Source organism: Lagenorhynchus albirostris, chromosome 19, assembly GCF_949774975.1.
Source record: "Lagenorhynchus albirostris chromosome 19, mLagAlb1.1, whole genome shotgun sequence".
Taxonomy (NCBI): Eukaryota; Metazoa; Chordata; class Mammalia; order Artiodactyla; family Delphinidae; genus Lagenorhynchus; species Lagenorhynchus albirostris.
The window spans coordinates 46848296-46870423 of record NC_083113.1 but is presented as its reverse complement, the minus strand read 5'-3'; the positions used below and the strand labels follow the sequence as shown (position 1 = coordinate 46870423).

The 22128-nt window shown below is 47.1% G+C and overlaps 1 protein-coding gene across 2 annotated transcripts in view; it reads right to left on the bottom strand.

Annotated features, from left to right (window-relative positions):
- Positions 1 to 22128, bottom strand: part of HYDIN (HYDIN axonemal central pair apparatus protein) — a 354255-nt gene that overhangs the window by 69672 nt on the left and 262455 nt on the right. For both annotated transcript variants that reach the window (XM_060129934.1, XM_060129933.1), the window contains 12 exons: positions 20338 to 20475; positions 18461 to 18644; positions 16094 to 16235; positions 14044 to 14206; positions 11032 to 11652; positions 8762 to 8983; positions 6667 to 6875; positions 6291 to 6473; positions 5287 to 5406; positions 2032 to 2191; positions 1755 to 1927; positions 941 to 1139 (listed from right to left, as the gene is read on the bottom strand). In XM_060129934.1, coding sequence (XP_059985917.1) covers positions 941 to 1139; positions 1755 to 1927; positions 2032 to 2191; positions 5287 to 5406; positions 6291 to 6473; positions 6667 to 6875; positions 8762 to 8983; positions 11032 to 11652; positions 14044 to 14206; positions 16094 to 16235; positions 18461 to 18644; positions 20338 to 20475 — 2514 coding nt within the window. The remainder of the gene's footprint in view (positions 1 to 940; positions 1140 to 1754; positions 1928 to 2031; positions 2192 to 5286; positions 5407 to 6290; positions 6474 to 6666; positions 6876 to 8761; positions 8984 to 11031; positions 11653 to 14043; positions 14207 to 16093; positions 16236 to 18460; positions 18645 to 20337; positions 20476 to 22128) is intronic.

Sequence of the window (22128 nt, the reverse complement as noted above, 5' to 3'; positions counted from 1 at the left end):
TGAAGGACAGAAGACAGGGTGAGCGACTGCACATAATGAGATTTCCTCAGTGGGATGATTAGGAAAAGCCAGCTGAGGCTGTGCTGTTGAGCAGACCCTAGGGCAGAAGCCAACCCCCACAGAGCATAGGGACAACATTCCTGGCAAGGGTGCTGCAATGCCAGGGCGCTGAGGCAGGAAAAACCTGATGTGGATACAGAGGCAGGCAGGTACTCAGAAGTAGGTGAGGACCCTGGGCTTTATTCTTAGTACAATGGGAAGACAGCCTAGTGCTTTAGGAAGGAGTGACCTGGTTTGACGGACATTGTAAAGATCCCTCTGGACACCTGCGGGGAGTGGGAAGAGGCAAGCCGGCTAGGAAGCCTCTGTGGAAGTCCAGGTGAGCGACACAGCAAGTGGCCTGCATGAGGGTGGTGGTGGCAGTGCAGACAGGGAAGGGCATGGGCAGGAGATACACTGGGAGACAGAACTGACAAGACTTGTTGAAGGACTGGGATGGAGGGGGAGGCCAACAGGAAAACGGAGGAATCAAGGATGACTCCTGGGTGTCTGCTGGGAGCAACTGGGTGGAGGCTGATGTTTACTGAGTTAGGACTCTGAGGGGTGACTGGGTTTGGGGGTCTTAAATCAGAAATCGAATGCTTCTCGAGGAATAGTAACACCGTTCATTCATTCATTTACTCATTCATCCACTCTGCACTGATTGAGTGCTCTGTTCTTGCCACTGGGAAATCAGCCATGAACAAGACTGCCTTTATGGAGCTTACAGTTGTGAGCAGAGCAGGATATTGTGGGTTGGGGGGCGTCAAACGGGGATCAGATGGGACCGTGTAACACGGAGACCTGGCTTGGTGGGTATGTGTGTGTCGGTGTGTGTGTGTCAGGGAACCCAGTGTGTACATACTTTGGTGACCAAGTCTGAAGACGTATGAAGCCTTACCTCCAACCGAATCGCCTTCTTGATGTTGATGGGTTTGGAGGGTTGGAAGCGCACTTGTAGGCTCTCCTCAGCCTTGGGGGCTATGGTCCCCTGCATCGCGGACACGGTGACGTCTTCGCCCAGGTGCTCCAGGCTGGTGATCCTCCAGGTCAGGGGAAGTAGTGTGATGTTGCGGAGAAGAACTACCTTGAAGTCTTTCCTGCAGAGACCAAGAGAAATTTTGCCAGTTTCAAATGATTTTGATTTATTATGGCAGGTCAGAAAAAGCACGTCTGGTTATTCTATTACTGCTAGTTCACTAATAAGTATTTATCAGGGAATGGGGCCTACCTGTGATGATCAAGGAATGCAGGATACATTATCAACATTCTCTCCCAGCTTCCTCAGAAATAAACATTCTCTATTTAGAGTAATACAATTCCAGTGAATGAATATGTAAGTTCTAGGTTTGGTCTAGTGTTCTGTGTTTGTCCTCTAATTTCTAGAACCAAGATTCTTAACCTTTTAGGGTAATGGACTGAAAATCTGGAAAAAGGTAGTCCTTCTTCTGAGAAAAATTCACATATGCACACACTTGGATCTTAGGGGAGTCCTTAACCATTCTGAAGTCCATTCACTGAACCCAAGGTGACAACCTGTGAACTCAGAGGGTTACTCACTATTCTGATTTGCACAGGACCAGAAGTCTCCCAGGATGCAGGACTTCAAATACTAAAACCAGGCAAGTCCCGAGCAAATCAGGATGAGCTGGTCACCTTAGAACTAAAAGTTCTTTAAACGTCATTCCGGTCCTGGTATCACCCAGAACTCTGACCTGTGCAGCAAGAGCCGGTCAAAATGCAATTGTCTGGGGTCCAGCTCCAGTTCTGGGCGGACCCCCTGGCAGCTTAATTTGAAGACGGCTGGCTTGGGGTTCTCCTTGATGCAGCAGACAATGCTGTCTTCAAAGACACCAACTGCAGTAGGGTAGGCCCAAACGTTCAGCTGCTAATGGGAGAGTCCAAACAAAGTACGTTTATACCGAGGATACCAAGGCCTCAAATTTCCCAAGAAAGCCTTGCCCTGGTAGACTTGTATCCATGTGACTGTACCTGCTTCTCACTGGGTTCCAGAATCATGTTGACAGGCTCCAGGAAGTAGGTGTTTGCTTTGACATCGTTCTGAAAACAGAAGGACACCTCCACGACCATTGGGGAACTGTTGAGGATTGTCAGTGTCTCCATGTTTTCTGGGAACAAGGATGACTTGTACCTGGAAACAAACAAAAATTAGGGATGTGGATGTGAGGACTGGCTGAGAATTCAGGTGGAAAAGGAGACTGTGAGGCATAAGGCAATTTCAAAGGATGATGTGGCTACACAGAGGCAGTGTCATGGAGGCTAGGAACACAAGCTTTGTAGTTGTGAAGACTTAGAGCTGTGATGTGACCAGCCCCCGCTCCCATCCCAAGCCTTGGTATCCTCATCTCTAAGATGGGATGATAATATCCCTTAGGATTTCCATGACTATTAAATGAAATAGTGCACCTAACGCTCTGAGGACAGCTGCAGATATCAAATACCCAATAAATGGTTGTTATTACTATTGCAAAGATTTCTGACTGAAAAATCTGTAGCTCTCTCCTTCCCAGAGCTTATACTTCCAGGAGAGATGATAATCTGAGCAACGTGTTATTTCGTATCTGTCTTAGAGATGACCTCATTTACCACCTTCTTCTACACCTGTGCGGGATGTTACTGTTCCGACACGGATCGTAACTGTTCACTGTTACAAGGTTGTTTCTGTTCCCTTAGTGCCTTAGGGAGAGATCCATGGACTGGAGCACTTTAAGCATTGGAAGCTGCCCAGTTAATGGAACCAAACAGGAAAGGAGCCACAGAAGGCACAAGGAAGATTAATGAACACACACATCGTAGGAGGTCATAGCACAGGTCAGGAAAGCAGGGCACCATAGTACCCACTGGTGCCCAGAAACAGTCTGAAAAGCTCTCTGGACAGACTAAGATGGAGGAAGGAAGGAGAGGGCATTGCAGAGACTAAATCAAAGTCCGAGAGACAGAGCACTGTCTGTGTAACTGCCAGAGTGGTGGTGGCCTCCACACCTCGCTGGTAATCACCACGACTGAACACTCTGCTACAAGTTCCATATGTACTAACCAGTTCAGTCTTCCCCAAACTGTGCAGTAGGTGCTATTATTTTCCCACTTTGCAGATGAGGACATTGAGGCTCAGTAGGACTTAAAAGAATAGACGAAGAGGGCTTCCCTGGTGGCATAGTGGTTGAGAATCCGCCTGCCAATGCAGGGGACACGGGCTGGAACCCTGGTCCGGGAAAATCCCACATGCCGTGGAGCAACTAAGCCCGTGCGCCACAACTACTGAGCCTGCGCTCTAGAGCCCGCGAGCCACAACTACTGAGCCTGCGTGCCGCAACTACTGAAGCCCACGTGCCTAGAGCCTGTGCTCCGCAACAAGAGAAGTCACCACAATGAGAAGCCCGCGCACTGCAATGAAAAGTAGCCCCTGCTCGCTGCAATTAGAGAAAGCCCACACGCAGAAACGAAGACTCAATGCAGCCAAAAAAAGAAAAAGAAAAAAAAAAAGAATAGATGAATAATACTTGTTTCTGGACCACTGTAATTGCCCTCCTGGATCCCCGCTGTCTGGCCCCATATCCTGGTTAATTCCAGTGCAGCTCTGAATACATGCCTCTCTGAATGGCCATCATTTCCCTGAATCCGACCTCCAGGCTGCTCTGTACATCATGTCCATCAACCTGACTCCCACTCCTTCTCTCGCCTAAGTCCTTCTACTGGGCTTTGAAGATCCTCTCCATCAACAGTCAACACCCTTCACCTTCATTTACTAGTTCAGCACCTTAGGAAATAAACTGGTGGTTATGAAGGGAATGGAGAACTAAGTTGGCTCATTAGTTTCACCAAGTAGGCATAGAAATAATCATTCTCTACTTATCACAATAAATGCTAGGCTGAGACCCTGGTTCTATTTTCAGTCTTACCTCCGTGCCTATACACTAAAAAACTTATATATAACTGAAAAAACTAGTATTACTAAATATTTCTGGTCACTGACCTTACCTGGGCCCCTGGTTCTACCTGATAATCTTAATCTATTTCTCTAATATTGTCCCTCTCCCACTTTGCACAAAACCTGTTTCATACCTTCTCCATTTTCTCAACATTTTAAACTTCCTTCCACTTGCCTCACTGTTAGGGATGACCTCACATCATTCATCACGGAGAAAACAGTTCCATGGGAACCTCCTCACCATGCCAGCCAAATCTGTAAACCTACCTGCACCTGAAGCCGTCTCACCTCCCTCCAACCTAGCATGAGATGATGGTCCCTCTTCCTGGCAAAGGCCATCATCTCCACATCTCGTTGTGTTGTTTCAGGGAGCTGCACCACTGTTGGCCCTTACGTGCTCTGGAAACTCTAGCCGCTTCCTTGCTACTTCCCCTTGACATCCAAACATCGTAAGAACAAGAGCGAACGAACAGCCTTCCCTGCACTCCACGTCTCCCTCCCGTCCTCAACTCCCTCCATCTCCCTTCACAGCCAGGCTTTCCCAAAGAGCTATCTCCACACTCTGTCTCCATTCTCTCACTTCCCACTGACTCCTCAACTCACGTTACCTGGGCTTCATCCTCAGAAATCCCCCACAAAGGGCTCTTGCTGAGCCTCCTATGGCTTCCATGTTGTTGAACCCTGTGGACGCTGATGTTCTCATTTTTCCGCCCTCTCTGCCGCAATCAACATAGCTGACCACACCCTCTTCTCATGGCTCCATGACACCACCCTTTCTTGGTTTCCACCCATAGCTCTGGCCCTCTTTCTTATCTTCTTTGCTGGCCTCTCCTCTTGTGAGCGGTGGAGTCCTTTGAGGCTCCAACCATGGTCCTTCTCTCCTTACTGTGTCCTCTCATCTTAGGTGGTCTCATCCACACCTGTGGCTTTTGTTGTCTTGAAGATAGGCTCTCCTCTGAGAACCAAAACCGTATAGACTATGCCCTGCTTTACGTGGCTACTGGCTGTATCTCCCAAGCATCTCAAACTTAACATATCCCAAAGTGCACGCTTGACCCTACCTTCCCCTACCAAAACCTGGTCTTCTTCCAGCTTCCCCATCTGGGAAAATGGCACCCCCATTCATTTGGGACCTTAGCAGAAACTTGGGGCACAAGAACCCAGTTCTCCTGATTTGTGGTTCTGGGCTAACTGAGGCCATGTTAGTAAAAGCTACGTCTCCATAGGAACCCTGCTTGTCCTATTCATGAGTCCAACCCAGGGGTCTGAAATCTGCTTTGAAATAATGGAACACTTACTTATCTCTTGGTTTTCCACAAAGCAGTGGCCCGAAGTAAAACCTCTCCAGGCTCACAATATACTTCTTAAAGATGACCTCATTCGCCTTCATGTCCCTCTTGTGCTGAGGGAAGACCACTCTGAACACAGGGGAGGAAGAGGAGAGGAGAGCTGTCTGAATTGCCTCCACACGAGGTACACATGAACCCAACACTCTTTGTTCAGCAAAGGGTCCAGGTGTCTGGAGACAGAACGACTCTTAATTTGAGGACATTTCTTGAGCCTTTATTCCTGTACCCTCCCATCCCCAACCCTGAGTGAAGATAGTACAGTTTGAACTTGAGAAAAAAGATTCCCAGCGGTGTCTTTCACCGCTGATGATGGGTGAGCTGGATCCTTTATCAGCTGATGGGGCTGATGATGGAGCTGAGCTGGATTTCCTGTTCTAGTGTGCCCAGCTAGAAAAAGTCCTGAGAAACCCTATGGAAAACTAGTTCTGGTGGATCTTAACCAGCTTCTGAATTCGCTGTCCAACGTGGTCCCTTGGCGAGAACTGCAAAAAAGCTCCTCTCGGTGGACAAGCTATAAAAGGCCCCACTAGCTTGCTCAGTCAGGTGCATTTATGTGGTGCATAAGGGACTCAGTGTTTGGTAGCTCAGGGAAAAATCTCCTGCCTGTGGAGATTCACACATATATGGATATTACAGGATAAAAAGTCCTACAGTAAACACAAAATCTGTTTACATTTGCTATATAGTTAAATAAGCAAACTAACTTGTCACAGGAAGACTTTTCCCCCCTCTTCACTCTTATTAACTTTCTCTTTATTTCAGTCTCATGGTACCATATCATTCCTGTGACTTAGTCAATGTCACAGGACTTTGACTTTGGAGCCCAGTACAAGAGGGCCTGAGATGCTGTCCCAGTTCCACATTTGTATTAAGAGGCATCTGGTTCAGGGCACCATGGGGGAAAATGAAAATGTATCTGTCAACCTTTTCTTTTCAAAACAAAGTACACTTACTTTGGGTCTTGGCAAATGTATGGGTAAGTGCAGACACCTCGGCAATAAAGCTGGTATTGGCGGTGAGTTCCAAGGATCTCAAAGTTAAACGTTTGGTCAAAGATCCCAAGATCATTGGAAGAGAAGTGCACTTGCAATGTCACCTCACCATTGGCTGGTACGATCCACCGGAAATGGTTCAGCCTGAAAATGAACACAGGCTTTTAAAGTGAGAACGCTTCCTTCGGGCCAAGAGAAGACAGGATTGGTGCCTGGGAGGAGTCTGGTCCTGCTGGGGTTATAGGCATGACCGCCCTGTTCCCATCTGGTGCTGTGACAGCCACACCCTCCATCTGGGGCTTCAGCCTTCCCCTCCCTGGGCTGCTCCGAGGCCCACCTGGGGAATTTCTCCTGTGAATGCTGCTCAGAGAGGTTGTTCTCCTCTATGTCTGACAGGGGAGCAGTGGTTCCAGAGGTTCCCCCAGAAAGGCCCTTCCTGTCGGAGGCCATGCGACGTTTCTCCTTCTGAGTCTCGCGGGTCTGATCTGTTTTTTCTTTAGTTTTCTGTCTGCTCCCCTTAGATGAGGTGGTCTGCTCCTCCTGGGTCTTAATTAAAAATGAGCACCGGGTCTTAAACATTCATCTTATGAACACAGGAGCAGGAGACAGAGACGCCCATGCCATATGCCTACAGTCTGCGGTGACTGCGCTGCAGGTTCAGGAGGCTGGAGGCTGCCTAGAGCAGCAGGGCCCAGCCTATGACACTAGGGTACAAGGGAAGAGGTAGAGTGGAGAGAGTCTAGTGCTCTCCTTGGCACCTCATTCCCTGAGGAGGAGGCCAAAACTCCAGAGAACGCTTGAAGCTGGCAGGGAGTATGTTCCTATATTGCATTTTGTTGTTGCGTTTCCTTAATATCTTTTAATCTAGACCCCTCCCTCCCTCCCAATCACACTGACTTTTGGCAGAGACCAGATCCGTATTCTTACAGAATACTCCATAGCCTGCAAATTTCCTAACTATTCTCAGAGTGTCATTTAACTTATTCTTTTATTTGCCGCATTTCATGTAAACTGAAAATTAGATTTAGAAGCTTGATTAGATTCAGAGACGATGCTGTGTACACCGCACTCCATCACGATGGGAGACAAATAATGTCAGGCTGACCCCTGATTATAGACGCAAAGTGTGTCTGTGTGGCTGCAGTGGTGCCCGCCAGATCGCGGCCATGGCAAAGTGGACCTTCCCCTTTGTAACCAGCCGGTCACCTGTGGGGTGATGCTCTGGCTCAGAGTGAGAGTCTTGTTCCCTGACAAACCAGCACTGTGGGTATCCACTGGCGCTCCTTAATCAATTATGTCCTTGGGTACACCAGTACTTTTTAAATTCTACCATGCCTCCTATAATTTTAGCTGCCATTCTTCTAGAAAGAAGCGCTTTCCTTCATCCGTTGGAGATGAACTAGAGTTCCTCCTAAAACCGTAAGTTAAAGAATGCTAAACTCTTGCCTCTTAGTGGTCAGTTTTCAGAAAAGAGGTTGGTGTGATAGTCACCTCTGATGGTGGCAATATTTTCTTCTTTATCTTTTTTATTGGACTCTGCTCAAGTAAGGCCTGCCCACCAATGCTGGGACCTCAGATGTTGATTTCCGACTTACTTATTAAACTGAAGTTTGGGGCTCTCTGTTACCTAACTGAGCTGTAGGCAGGGGCTAGAGGTGACTTTATTTGCTGCTGATTTTATTTGTTTTTTGCTGACATGCATGGTTTATACGAAGGAGGCTGTGTGGGGAGATTCAAATTTTGGGCCCCCATACTCCTCTGGGAATAAAAAGCCCCTCCCTAATTTTTAATATCCATGCATTCTGCATATGATCGGTCAAATCTATTTTCGCTTTGTGATTTATTCCACTAATTGTATATGTAATATATATTTTCTACTTTTACATGATTTCATTTTGATCGCTTATATTTTTAATCCAGGTGGAATTAATCTTACTGTATTGTGTCAGGCAAGGAGATTAAAAAGCAACTTTATCCAAAATATCCAATCTTCCCCATATAATTTCTTTAATAATCTGTCCTTTCTCTAATGGTGCGTGTTGCCTTAACTTGTATCTGTTGATGCTTGTATTCTTATGCACTGTGTAAATTACCTTGGATTCACAATACATTCTGATATCTCTTTAAAAGAGATAGTTTTGGTGCTTACTTTTTCTTGCAGATGAGCTGCAGAGTGATTCGGCAAGTTCCCTAAACCATCCACAGGAATTGCAAAGGTTGGAAGGTAAGAATCGGTCATTTTCAGTCTCTTCTCAGGGGAGTAGGAAGAGTCAGACCTGGGGAAGGTGCAGCTTAGGGAGGCTCAGGCAGAATCCCCAGAGAGTAGAGGGAAACACCCCAGTGAGCACGACACCCAACACTGCTTTTTCTGGCCACGTGGAGGGCCCGACTGAACTCCCGCCAAGGTCAGGAGGACAAGCTGCTCCCTTTACCTTTGAGGAGGCTGGGGTGGCTGAAAGCTCTGCTTCTGCTTCCACTTCTCTTTTCTCCTCCATCAGGGAGAGCTCTTTGGACGGTAGAGTTATAAACATGAAATGCTCCAGGATTTCTGTCATGGCCAAAGGCAGCCGCTTCACAGGATAGGAGACGAGTGAGAATAAGGTAGGCGGCGGGATGGGTGGTCCAGAGGACCCCAGGCCCAAGAGGTCTAGGATCTAAAGGAAAAGCCCAAGATTAATTTCCTGTGCAGAGGGTGGGCTACCCCTAACTGCCTCCCTGAGTGAGCACAGGACGCTCAGACTCTCCCTCCTTTCTGTCAACTTTCTGATGCCCTGAGATGGGCTTGGGTCAGGGACAGCATGTATAGGGTCTCTGACACAGCTCTGCAGGTCCTTCCAGATCCCCACGCCCCCAGACCCGGCTGGGGCTCTTGCTGTGGGCTGCGGGCTCCCTCTCTTATCATAACGCTTGTCATTTTATTATAACTGTCTGTCTTTGCAACTGGACTGTAAAGCCCATTAGGACCGGAACCAGGGCGATATAGCACATGGCCTAGCACACAGTAGGCACTCAAAAACAATCTCCGTTTAAAGAGACCAGCTCCTCAGGTTCTGATGTCTATAGCATAGAGTTGTTTCATTTATTTTCAGATCCCCTGTTAATTTTTCTTTTACCTTTAAGTGTTCTTTCTTTCCAAAGGTGAAAGAGAGTTAGGGCTGGAGCAGGTCATATACAGAAAAGAAGAAAAAAAAAAAAACCCACCAAAGGTTCTGGGAATGGGTTAAAAGATGGGAATGAAGAGAAAAGTAAAAAAAGAGACTTGAGAGAGAGACAACTTATCCCTATAGCATTTTCCTATTCTACTCTGTTATATGATAAATGAGAGCATTCTCCAGAGCAGATGGCTTGAAAATCTAGTAGTAACTTCCTTCTCAGCTTGTAAAACCCTGCGAATAAGGATGCTATCCCCTGATTAATTGTTGTCATCACAACAATTAGGCCATCTGAGTGCCCATTCTATGGACTAAATGGGCTGTTAGGCCTAGCAAGTAACTACCTTCATGTAATCTTGTGTTTCTAATTCTCTGGGTCAGACAGCAGAAGACACTTCCTGACTAACATGTAGCTAGAGTTAACTCCCAGGATTTAGAACGTCTGTGAGGAAAGGGATGAATAATTTGTACCACTTATTAAATTAACAGAGGCAGGGAGTTCTTTAAGCTACAGTCTGACCTAGGACTCCTCTCTGGCTCCACTCCCTACCTTTTAAGGTTGCATCTAGTTTCTGATAAAAACTAAACCAGAGGGACTTCCCTGGTGGCGCAGTGGTTAAGAATCCACCTGCCAATGCAGGGGACACGGGTTCGAGCCCTGGTCTGGGAAGATCTCACATGCTGCGGAGCAACGAAGCCCGTGTGCCGCAACTACAGAGCCTGCACTCTAGCTCCCATAAGCCACAACTACTGAGCCTGTGTGCCACAGCTACCAAAGCCCACGTGCCTAGAGCCCGTACTCCGCAATAAGAGAAGCCACCGCAATGAGAGGCCCGCGCACCACAACGAAGACCCAACACAGCCAAAAAAAATTTATTAAAAACAAAAACAAAAACAAAAAAACTAAACTAGAGGTGGGCAAACTGTGGCCCTCTGGTGAAATCTCACTTGCTACCTGCTTTTGTAAATCAAGTTGTATTGGAACAGAGTCACACCCATTCATTTACATATTGTTGGGGATCAAGACAGAGACTGTATGACTTGCAGCCTCAAATATTTGCTTTCTGGCGTTTCACAGAAAAAGTCTGTCCCTGGACAAAAGGCTATCGTAATCATCCCCTCCAAACCACTGCCAAAGGGGCTTCTAGATATGCAATGGTTTTGTTTCTAGCAACAAAAAGCTGTCTGGTAGTATAATTTCTGTCACTGGAGGAAGCCTGTGGGAAAGAAATTTTAGAATAGTTGAGCCACTTGCGTCACCCCAAAGTATACCTGCCTTGCCAACCCCCAACATAAGACTGTCAATGTTAAAAATCAACTTTACAGGTGGCTTTTTACGAGGCTAGATGGAATGGTTGAGATCTGTGGAACCCTCTATGGATGTTTCACCACATAGAAAAAGGTCCTTTTAGGCATTATTGTCTTATATCCAAAGGGGCATCAGAGATTAATGGAATAAAGGGGATATGGATTTTGTGTTGAAAGCAACACCTTTACGAGGATTAGCACCGCACAGCTCCCTGGCTCCCATCCTGGAGAAGAGCCTGTACCTGCTCCGCTTTGGGAAGCCTGTCATTCTCCAGGGCCTGCTTCCAGCTCAAGCCTTTGGAGTCGGGCATCTGGATGTTTATGAAGGGCACACCGAGATCCTTCTTCCCTTCGTGGTCCTCCTCCTTGCTCTCGCCCCCCTCGCTGCGCTCCTCCTGCGTGCGGAGCTTCTCTAGCCGCTCCCTCTCGGCCCTCGCCCGCTCCAGGCGCTCCCTCTCCGCGCGCTCCCTCTCCCGGTCCTTGCGGCCTCGGCGACCACCCGACGACGACGGCGGAACCTGGCGCTGGTCGGTTCCGGACTCATGGCTCGCATCCTCGGCCGCGGTATGATGCAGCAGAACTCCTTCCTTCCGGTCCCAGTACGTGAGGATGTTCTGGATATCCTTCAGAGACAACTCATAGGTCTTAAACTTCTGGGCCATGTTCTTGTCAGTGTCCTTCCAGAAGTCCCCTTCGCTGTCCTCTTGTTCCTGTGCAAGAGGAAACCCAAGCATGCTGATATCTGACAGCTGGTTCTTCTTCTTCTTGCTCAATTCTTCCTTCTCCGCAGCCACCTGCTCCCTAACAGAGACTTTTCTTTCTACTGCGTCATTCTTCAGCTCTAGTTTGGAAAAAGTAAGAATCTAGGAGGCAAAACACATAAATTATTCTTAAAAGAGTTCTTTAAGGGAGAGCAAATTGCATAAAGAAGAGCAAGAGGATGTTTAGTTTTGTAAGAAGGCCTCATACAATTCCAGGCACCTCCTATTCACACTAGGGCTGTGCCTAAGAATCGCCTGGGGGCCTTTCTCAAAATAGCCGTTCTGTGGTCCTTCCTTGTCATACAGCTGGCTGGGGCCTGGCATTATGCACTTGGTAAAAGGTGCACAGCAACTGTGATGTGCACTTGTGGTTAAGAGCTGCTGTTTTGAAGGATCAGCGGGAAAGGATCCCCAAAATGATCCTCTCTTCGGGAGAGGCCAGAGTGTAGAGGTCCAATCCTGGTCGCACGGCCTGCTAGCTGTGTGATCTTGGGTGAGCAATTCACATCTCTGTCCTATCTGTATAATGTTGATAGTAATATTAATAAGTACCTCAGAGGACTACTGAAGATTAAATGTGTGAATACATGTAAAAAGCTTATAATAGCGTTAATCCCAATTCCTCCCACCCCACCCCTCTCCCCCTTGGTATCCATACATTTGTTCTCTACGCCAGTGTCTCTATTTCCGCTTGGTAAATAAGGTCATCTGTACCATTTTTCTAAATTCACATATATATGTTAATATATGATATCTGTTTTTCTCTTTTTGACTTACTTCACTCTGTATGACTCTCTCTAATTGACACATATACACTGTTGATACTATGTATAAAATAGACAACTGATGGGAACATACGGTACAGCACTGGGAACTCTGCTTATGCACTGTGGTGTCCTAAATGGGATGGAAATCCCAAAGGGAAGGGATATATGTATAGGTATGGCTGATTCGTTTTGCTGTGCAGTAGAAGCTAACACAACGTTGTAAAGCAACTATACTCCAGTAAAAATAATTTTAAAAAAGCTTATAATAGTGTCTGCCACAGAGTAAAGGGTCTCTTAATGTCAAGTTATTAAAATTATACAGGTTATGTATATAATCAGTATTGTTGGGAACAGATGAGGGTTTAGAATCTGGCTGCACTCCAGCCTTTTAAACAAACCTGCATTTATATGATGAAGCTGGCATAGAGAAACCAACCTTATTCTCTTTCTTACTGCCCTTTTAAACCTGCTTTGTGGGCTCTGATTTTCTCTTCTCCAATGAACTCCTCTGGGAGGCTTCAAAGGCTTTTGGGTCATTCTTTGATGACATAAAGTCCAGTTCAGTCTAATGATCACTGTCTGCAGTACAGCCCAGTGACAGCTCTGTTCCTGCCTAAGTTCAGGCTTGGAGGCAGCGGCCCAGGTTGGCTACTCACCTCACCGCACTGCATCAACTCCTCCTCCACCTGGCCTTCTCTACAGCCTTGAGAGAACCGCTGGCAAGGCTGTCTGCCGGCGGGGCGGGGGTGTCTCACCTTAGTTGTGTAGGGAGGGGAGGGGCTTGGCGCCTACTGTATTATTCCCCATCTGTAGGTCACTGCCAAGACACTGAGAGTTCTGTTTGGACACCCTGTTCTAAGCAGAAGTGGATTTTGCATGGACGAATAGGCCTGCCGAGGGGAGGACTTGTACCTGGAAGGTTGCGGGAGTCTGAACTCCAGGTCTGCTTGTTTCTTGTGCCTTTTTGGTGCCGAAGTTCTGTGCACTCAGACCCTGCTCCTTCCTGAGCTCTACCTGATGGGGATCCCTGGACACGGAGTCCTTTGCCCTTATGTCTACCTCCTGGGATCGGTCTGCACCTCGTCTGGGAGTCTGGCTTTAGTTTCACCCTCAGAACTCCCGATGCTGGAATGGCCGCTGTGCACACCAGCTAGCCACACCCCTTGGCCACCAGCGCCATCCTGGGCACAGCTCTGGCCATTCTGCCCTTCCCGTATCACGGAGGGCAGAGACGTGACAGCTGAGCTTGGCAGGCTGATAAACGCAAGGACAGCTTATGCTGGAGCATCTCCCTTGACTGTTGGCAAGGATCAGCCCTTGGTTGAACACACTGACTTGGTGGCTCACTGGAGGCAACTCTTTCCTACTAGCCTATTTAGCACCATCCAGGGGACTGCAGGGGACAGTGGAAAGAGCCAGGTCTGTGCTCACACACAACCGGTATGGCTTTATCCTGTTCAACCTCAGATGGGGTTCATGTCTATGAAGCTCCGAGGGACAGCAGGACACAAAAGGGCAGGATTAGGCGAAGCATAAGACAGCCCTGGAGGCAGAGTCAGTGATCAACAAATGTTGGTCCCTTTCCTCCTACCTTCTGCACCACCACAACATCTACACAGTCTCCGGTCAGTTCTTTGGAGGGGAAGTGTGCTGGGCTGACTGGCCGGGTGCAGTGGTGGACCCCTCTGTGCCTGCCCTTTGCTAAGGGACGAGTGAGGGCTGCTACCTGCCGACTTGGTGTCTGAGATTTCTTCACGGGCTGCTCCTCCTTCACGGGTCCCTGCTTTGGCTTTTTGTTCCTCCGTTTTAGCTCATCTTCTTCCTTCTGCCGCTCAAGCTCCTGCTGTAGCTTCTTTTCCAGCATCTCCTTTGACAGTCTCTCCAGCTCCCTTCATCAAGCCAGGCAGAGAAAACAGAGTCCAGAGGCCCTCCTGCCCAAGTCCCTCCCCTGCCTGGGATCACGTGGTGGGAGGACATGGGGCAGAGCTTTCTCGGGCATAAAAAGAAGGAACAAAGAAAGCTGGGTATACAGGAAGGAAGGAAGAAGGAAGGGAGGGAAGAGAAGGAAAGAAGGAAAGAAAGGAGGAGAGGACGGCTCACGTCTATCTTTGAATGGTCATTCAGCAAAACTGATAATTGAAGCTCAACTAAGTGGAATTCTCAACTAATCTGTATTTCTATTCCAAACTCCTTTCACAGGAGAGTGAGGCAAGGGCTGGAAATAAGCTTGATGTTAGCACTTTTAAAAAGCAACTTTCAAAGATCGTTCTGATATCGGTACAGATGAGGCCCAGCTTCCTTCCTACACTCACGTCGTAGGTTTAGATAAGAAGAAATGGTGTTTTTAAGAGCAGTCCCCACCCTGGCTAGCTCGGAGCCATGGTGCTGGAGCTGAAGGCCACATTCCTCTCTTTCCTTCTCTTTCTTTCCTTTCCAGCTATGGATTCAAACGTGTTTGCCCTGCTGCTAATGGCAGAGAGGGCACCAAGCCTGGGCACCAAGTACAAACAAGAGTGGAGGGGATAGCATTTCTGAAGATATGAAATCCATCTATTTTCATCTCTGGGAATCCCTAGTTGTCCCCAGCTGCTGTGGCTCTCTGTCCACTGAAGCTGACTCATCATGACTTCATTACTTCGTGTGTGTGTGTGTGTGTGTGTGTGTGTGTGTGTGTGTGTGTGTGTGAGATACAAACAAGTCATTGCTGACCTTGGAGGATCAGATTTGCATTTCCTAAGTCCACTGTGAGATGAACGCCTGAAAGTAATGAACTGGATGAGAAAGAAAAGCGACTCCTTTGAAATCCCAAAGCTGGGATTTGCATACCTCTGGAGGACTGGGCATATTTACAGTAGACCATGCAGGAGAAGAGATGAGGGTATATGTACTGCATACTGCAGAGGACATGAAAGCTCTTTTGGGGCCAGTGGGAGGAGTGTGGAGGTGGAGGGAGAGGACAGAAGGGGGTTAAATTGTAGGCAGGCATCTTGGCCTTCCCCCTCCAATGTCTGGAATCCTAAGGAGGGATAGGAAATAGGACCCCCTCCCTTGGCATGTTTGAAGACCTGAGGGCAGAAAGGACGTATTTCTCGCTGTCCACCTGTATCTGAGATGGCCCGAGATAGTGGCCTAAGTGTCTTGGGTGGTGTGGAGGGGATCCAGTCGTTCCTGTGTGGTCCCCAGGGATAGGCACAGAAGGTGGCTGAGAGGACTGGCTTGGGAGCCTGCCCAGGGTCTCTGATGAACTGCCCAGGCTGAGGATCAAGTGAGAGAGGCGGTCAGACCTCAGGGAATGGACAGCACCACCAAAGGCCAAGATGGTAGCCAGGGAAGGAGGAGAAATGGCTGAGTTATGCAGGGGCAACCACCATGCCCATGTCACAAGAATGTCCCCTGGGTCACCAGCTGTGGACACCTGAGCACAGAAGTTGATGAGCCACAATTGTCACGGGGAGCCAGCAGGAGCCCCAGGACAGCACAGGGGCCAGAAGCCCCTCCCCTCATCAAATTACATAACCTTTCCCTGAGTCCCAGCTGTCCCCAAGAAAGAAGGAAGGAGAGGAGAATGGAGACCTGGCAAGGCTGCAGCAACCAGCACCCTGGATGTGTAAGATATGTGTCTCTGCTCTCAGCAATTCATCCTCCTGGGTCTCCTGTGGCCACTGCTCCCCCGCTCCTCCACCCCGGATGACCACGGTCTCTGGGATGGGCCGTGTGCCTGACGGAAGTTGCTCCCCGGGGCTGCGCTTCCGTTCTGACAAGCCCCTGACACTGACCTTCTCTTCCTCTCCCGGAGGGCCTGCTGAACCTCTCGATTGAACACTATTTTCTCCTCCTCCGTCAAGGCATCATATTCTTCCTCATCCATGTTTTGCAGACGCTCCTTCTCTCTTTGAAGCGCTTCCCTGCGTTTGTGTTCTGTCGGGGGAATAAACAGGAAGGTGGGGAAAACTCACTCAGCAGCTTTGGCTGCAGGGTTCCCCTGTGGTTTAGCTCTCAGCCTAAACAGGCTGCGGAGGGTGTGTGACAGTGAGAGGTGGCTGGTGCCACCGGCGGCATTCCTAATTGCTGGTGGGGTTTCCTGCATTCACACAGTTCCCAAATTGGTTTCCATCTGTGGCAGGCTGAATAGAGGCCCCAGAGAGGTCCCCGTCCTAATACCCAGAACCTGTGAATATGCTAGCTTACATGGCAGAAAGGACTCTGCAGATGTGATTATATTAAGGACCTTGAGTTGGGGAGATTATCCTGGATTATCTGAGTGGGCCCAATACAATCAAAGAGGCCCACTAGAGGGAGGCAGGAGGGTCAGGCCCAAGAAGATGTGACGAAGAAGCAGAGGGAGAGAAGCAGATGTGACGATGGAGGCAGGGGTCAGAGAGCTGCGAGGCAGGGACCACGAGCCAAGAAATACAGGCAGCCTCTAGAAGCTGGAAAAGGCAAGGGAAAGGAGTCTCCCCTAGAGCCTCCACAGGAACGTGGCTCTACTGACACCTCAATTTTAGGACTTCTGACCTCCAGGACTGTAAGATAATAAATCTGTGTTAAGTCACCAAGTTTGAAGTAATTTGTTATAGGAGCAAAGTAACATACCACGCACTGACTTTACCTATTATTAACATATGCCCCCAAAGTGCTCAGGGCGAAACAACCACTTGCAGACCAAGGGGAACCGCCTTCCACACCCTACAGGTCCTGAGGTGTGGTTCACCCTCGGCACGAAGGCACTCAGCTTCTTCTGCACCTTCACCAGCACCACATTCTCACCTGACATTTCTGTAAGTTTGAGCTTTGGCCTCGGAGATCTACATCCTGAGTTCTTTCTCTGACACTTACCGAGGGATAGTAACAAGTCAGAATGATAATTCCTCCTTCATAGGGCTGTTGTGGAGATCAAATAAGCAATCGTGTAAGGTACCTAGCCCAGCGCCTGGCACATTCATAAATGTTCCATAAAAATTAGATTTTAATATAATAATATTGCTACTGTACGCTCCCTCTGGATTTTTAAAAATGATTCAGGGACTAGGAGCCCATATGGAAACTGTGAAAAACTAAAACTTCAATCTACAGATGATTGAGAAAATGAAAAAGAGATACTTTTTTCTAAAAGTTGATCACTGAGGGGAAATGAGCTTTCTGGAAAACTAGGAATCTAGATGTTGAAATACTGCCGAGAGATGCCTGGTCGTTCTTTCTAATTTTTCTCTGCATGAGAATAAAAGGAAGCAATCTTTGAGTTCTGTTTAAGAACTAAGAGAGCTCAGTGTTTGCAAATGTCTCCTTAAATGGAAAAGCATTATGATTGGTGTAGATTGTTCTAGAAGAGAGAAGTAAGGCTGAGTTAGGAAGGGCAGTGATGCGGCCAGCTGGGTCTGCTTCTGACTCAACCAGGAACTTAAGCTAACATTACTTTCTTTGTGTGTGTGTATGTATTTTTCAATCGTTGAAAAATTTTTCCAGGCCACTGATGTAATGACAAAAAAGAAAAGGGTTCAGAGTTACACAGATCTTACTGATTTGCGATGTGACCTTACACAAGACTTTGGATACCTCTGAGCCTCATTTTCCTCATCTGTAGAATTGGGGCAGCAATCTTCATAGGGTTGTTGTGAGGATTAAATAACTCAAAGTGTCATTTAAAGACATTTACAGTGTACACCATATCTGCTGCAGTGCCTGGTACACAGTAGGCTAAGATGTAGAAATTGTTTCATAAAGTGATCAGCACCTCTGGTCTTACAGGAAATGCACAGTTGACTTAAAACCGACAAGCTAATGCGTCAACTGAGTCAGGATGGGACCTGTGATCGGGTCCCCTCAGCTAGGCTGTAATTACAGAGAAGATGAAGGGATGCAGTGTGATGGGGGAAAGAGGAAGGTGCCTGCAGTCAGAAGATCTGGGTTCATCCTTCCTTCTATAATCTCTCAAAAGGTCACTTGTGTCTCAGTTCGTTCACATGAAAAGTAGAAATAAGAACTCCCAGCCACCTTCCAGGGCAGAGGCGGGGTGCCAATGAGATGGCAAATGTAATAGTTTCATGTAAACCATGGCATGGAAGGACTGTAAAAAGCCTAGAGCTCTGTTTAAAGGAAAGACCTGTAGGGCTTGGGACGGACAGCCTAGGAGGGTATGGGCTTGCCTTCTTGCTCCTTTTTGGCCTTCTCCTCTGCCTTCATGGCTGCATAATCTTGGGCCACGTTGATGACATAGATATGCTCCCGGGTGCCAATGGCCTTCAGCAGGCAGAGGAGAGCCGAAGCCGCATTCTGAGCAAAGAGCGTCTCCAGGCTGTCAAACACCACTCCTCGGTAGCAGTCACTCAGCTGAAACCAGAGAGCAGAGACAGTTACTGTGGCCACGAGATCATCTGTTCTCTAAGGAGAAAAGTTGCTTGTTCTTTTGTTGGTGCTTTTACTGGTGCTGCAATTGGTTCTGCAGACCTACTGGGTCTGGATGAAAATCCCATTCAACTGCCCTTTCACCTGCTAGATTCCAGGGGCTGTAATTAAATAAGAGAGAAAAATAAAAACATTTTAGCAGTCATGAAAGATCTTTACCATACATATTTGTAGAGTAAAGGATTTATTCTGTCTCTATAGAGATAAAGAAGACAAACTAAATGTTAAAGCGAGGGTCTGGGAAGATCCATGAAGTACAGGGAAGGAAGATGCAAAGGAAAGGTGTCCCCATGCAGCAAGGGCAGCTGTAGCAGATGGGCCATTTGTATCTTCCTTAGTGGTATTCCTGCCTTGGAGTGTAATGGTTTTGATAACATTAGCTATTGTAGAATAGCCTTGGCTGTGCAGCAGTGTTACTTAAAGTGTAGTGCACAGACTAGCCACCATTGGCTAGGAACTGAATACTACCAGTTTTTGACGAGACAAGAATCTTGTGTCAGAAAATCAACTACTACAATCAGTAAATACACTATTTAGTTTAGCTGCTGGTTTTCTTTGCCTTGTAGGAAGGCTTTGTCAATAAAGGAAGCAGGGCCAGCTCCGCATCTCATCAGAGACCAGTACTTTGAGTAGTACGGCTCTCCTGGCTTACTGTGGGCTTTACCAATGATTCTCAGCCTTTATCTGGGTGCAGGAAACACCTGCACACTTACTAGACCGCTTAGCTCAAATCACCTGAGAGCAACAGTACCTTTAATGCAGTAGTGAGTTCAAACCTTAACACGAATCACTTCTGGTGATGACATTCCTCCTCTTCCGGGAAACTCAAGTCTAATTTTGTTATATTTAAATGCGCAATTAATAGTGTGGCCCATTTTCGAAAACCAAAGCAAACACAGAACTCTAGGACACGGTGAACAATTTAGTTCTCTGTAAGCCATAAGCAGCAAACACTCCCAAATCCTGCGGATCTAGTTTTCTTTTAACTGTACACCACTTATGAAAAATCAAAGCAAAAAGAAACAGTTATTGTGCTTCTGATTTTAACAGCAATATATCATTATAAAATAATTCAGAAATGTATGAAGGTTATAAACCTATAATCTTGCTATTCAAAGATAACCACAGTTAACATGTACTTTAAGTGTTTTTACTATGTGTATGATATACATTTGTAAATATTTTCAGAGAAATATAATTGTGCTTTACATACTACTTCATAATCTGCTTTTTTCAGTTAACAACATATTGAAAACTTACCTTTACCACAATTAACATAGCTCCAAATTCTAACTTTTCATGGCTCCATGTTATAATTTTTAACATACCACTGTAGGGCTGTACCATGAGTCTGTCTTTGTGTGTGTATGTTTTGAAGGCGCTACCTTCTGCCCACTGGTCCTTTAAGGTGAGTGGCTTCAGGCAGCAGACTGAGCCAGGGTCAGAGACTGACAAGGGCTGTGTCAAAAGGACAAAAGAGGGTGAAGAAACCCATCTTTCCTCTCCAAGACCCCTGGGTTCTGAGCTGCTGTGGGTGGGTGATGGCTCAGAATCTCAGCTCACAGCATGGGGACGATGTGTGAGCCCTGCATCTCTGTGCAGGTGGGTGTGGACGTACCTGAATACGCTCGGCCAGGATCTGAGTGAAGAGCTCCTCAGGGAGCACGCAGCTCACAAGCCCGGTATCACCTCCAATACTGGTGCTGAGGCTGAGCCGGCGCTGTGTGGGTCCTGAGGGGAGAGGGCTGGAGGAAATCTGTTCAGAGAAAGAAGGATCAAGAGTTAGAACCCAGCTTGGTGTTCCAACAACTCGTACACTTACGAGCCATGTTACCTCGGGAAAATCATCTCATCTCTCTGGGTCTCATTTCCTCATCTGTAAAATGGGGATTGCACTGTAAAATGGAAGATTCCTAGCTCACTTAAAAGAACTGCTGTAACCTTCAAGCAGGAACACTGTGGAAGGTGCTTTATACGTGTACTGAACAGCAAACATTTGTTTGTGCATTCAACAAATATTCATTGAACACTTTTGATGCACCAGGGACCCCTCTAGTACCAGGGATACAACCACAAACGAGGCTGGCAGTGTTGCTGCCCACGTGGTCCTTGTGTTCAAATGGGGGGTGGGAGACAGAAAAGGAGCACATGAATATACAGATCACTGATATAATATCAGATAGTGATGAGTGCAAGGAAGAAAACAATCAGTTAAGGGAATAAAGAACCATGACAGGGTTTAACAACGGCTATTTAGAGACCAGATCCTGAGAGATGGGTCTTTGTGAAAGGGAACAGCAAGGTCCCTCATCATGAGTGTGCTGTGGGTGTGTGGGAAGCACACAGGAGCCCAGGGCGACTGCAGCTGAGTGAGCGATGGGGAAGATGGTCAGGCTTAAAGTCGAAGATACAGTCAGGCCAGAACATGCAGGGCTTGCAGGACGGTAAGGAATTTGGATTTTATTCCAAGTATTATGGGAAGTTGTTGGCAAGTTTGAGGCAGATAAATGATCCTGTTTTGCTTTTTAAAAGACCACTTTACCTGCACAAGATAACAAGAGTGAAGCAGGAAGATTAGTTAGTTAGATATCTCTGTGGTCAAGGCAGCAGATGATGGCGGCAGGGACAAGGACAGTCATGATGGAAGTGGCTGATACAGGGTATATTCTGGAAGTAGAGCCAATAGGATTTGGCAAGGGATATGAAAGAAAGAGAGGCATCAAGCATGACTCCTTGAGTTTTGACCTGAGCAAGTTGGAAAGTGGTGAAGTTATTTATTAAGACAGGAAAGACTGAAGGAAGAACATTTGCCTTCTCTTGTTTTGTTTTTTTGGGGGTAAATAAGTGTTTTGTTTTTTTGGGGGTAAATAAGTGTCAATTTTTGGACATATAAATTTTTTTTGAGACATCTTGAAGCCATTCAGTAGAGATATTTAATGTGAGTTTGGATATATGAACCTGAGCGTGGGGAGAAATTAGAGCTGGAGATAGAAATTTAAGAGTCATAAGGATACTGAAAATATCTTTAAGAAATGAAGTGGATGAGATCATCTATAAAGAAAAGAGTAGATAACTTAGTCCTAGCCTACTCTGAAAACCTAGGAATCTGGAGGAGATGGAGAAACTGGGGGAGTGGAGAGAGTCATTAATGAGGCAGATGGGAAAGTAGAAGCGCATGGTGTTCTGAAATCCAAGTAAAGAAAGCGTTTCCCGGAGGAGGGGGTTATCAGCTGCCAAAGAGGTCACGTGAGGTGAGGACAGAAAACTGGCCACTGGATTGGACAAGATGAAGGTCAATGACCTTGAGAAGAGTAGCCAGTACAGTGGTGAGGACAAAGGCTCACTGGAATAGGTGGAAGAGACAATGGTGGTGAGGACAAGGACGCAATCATCCAGCAACCCTTTGGAG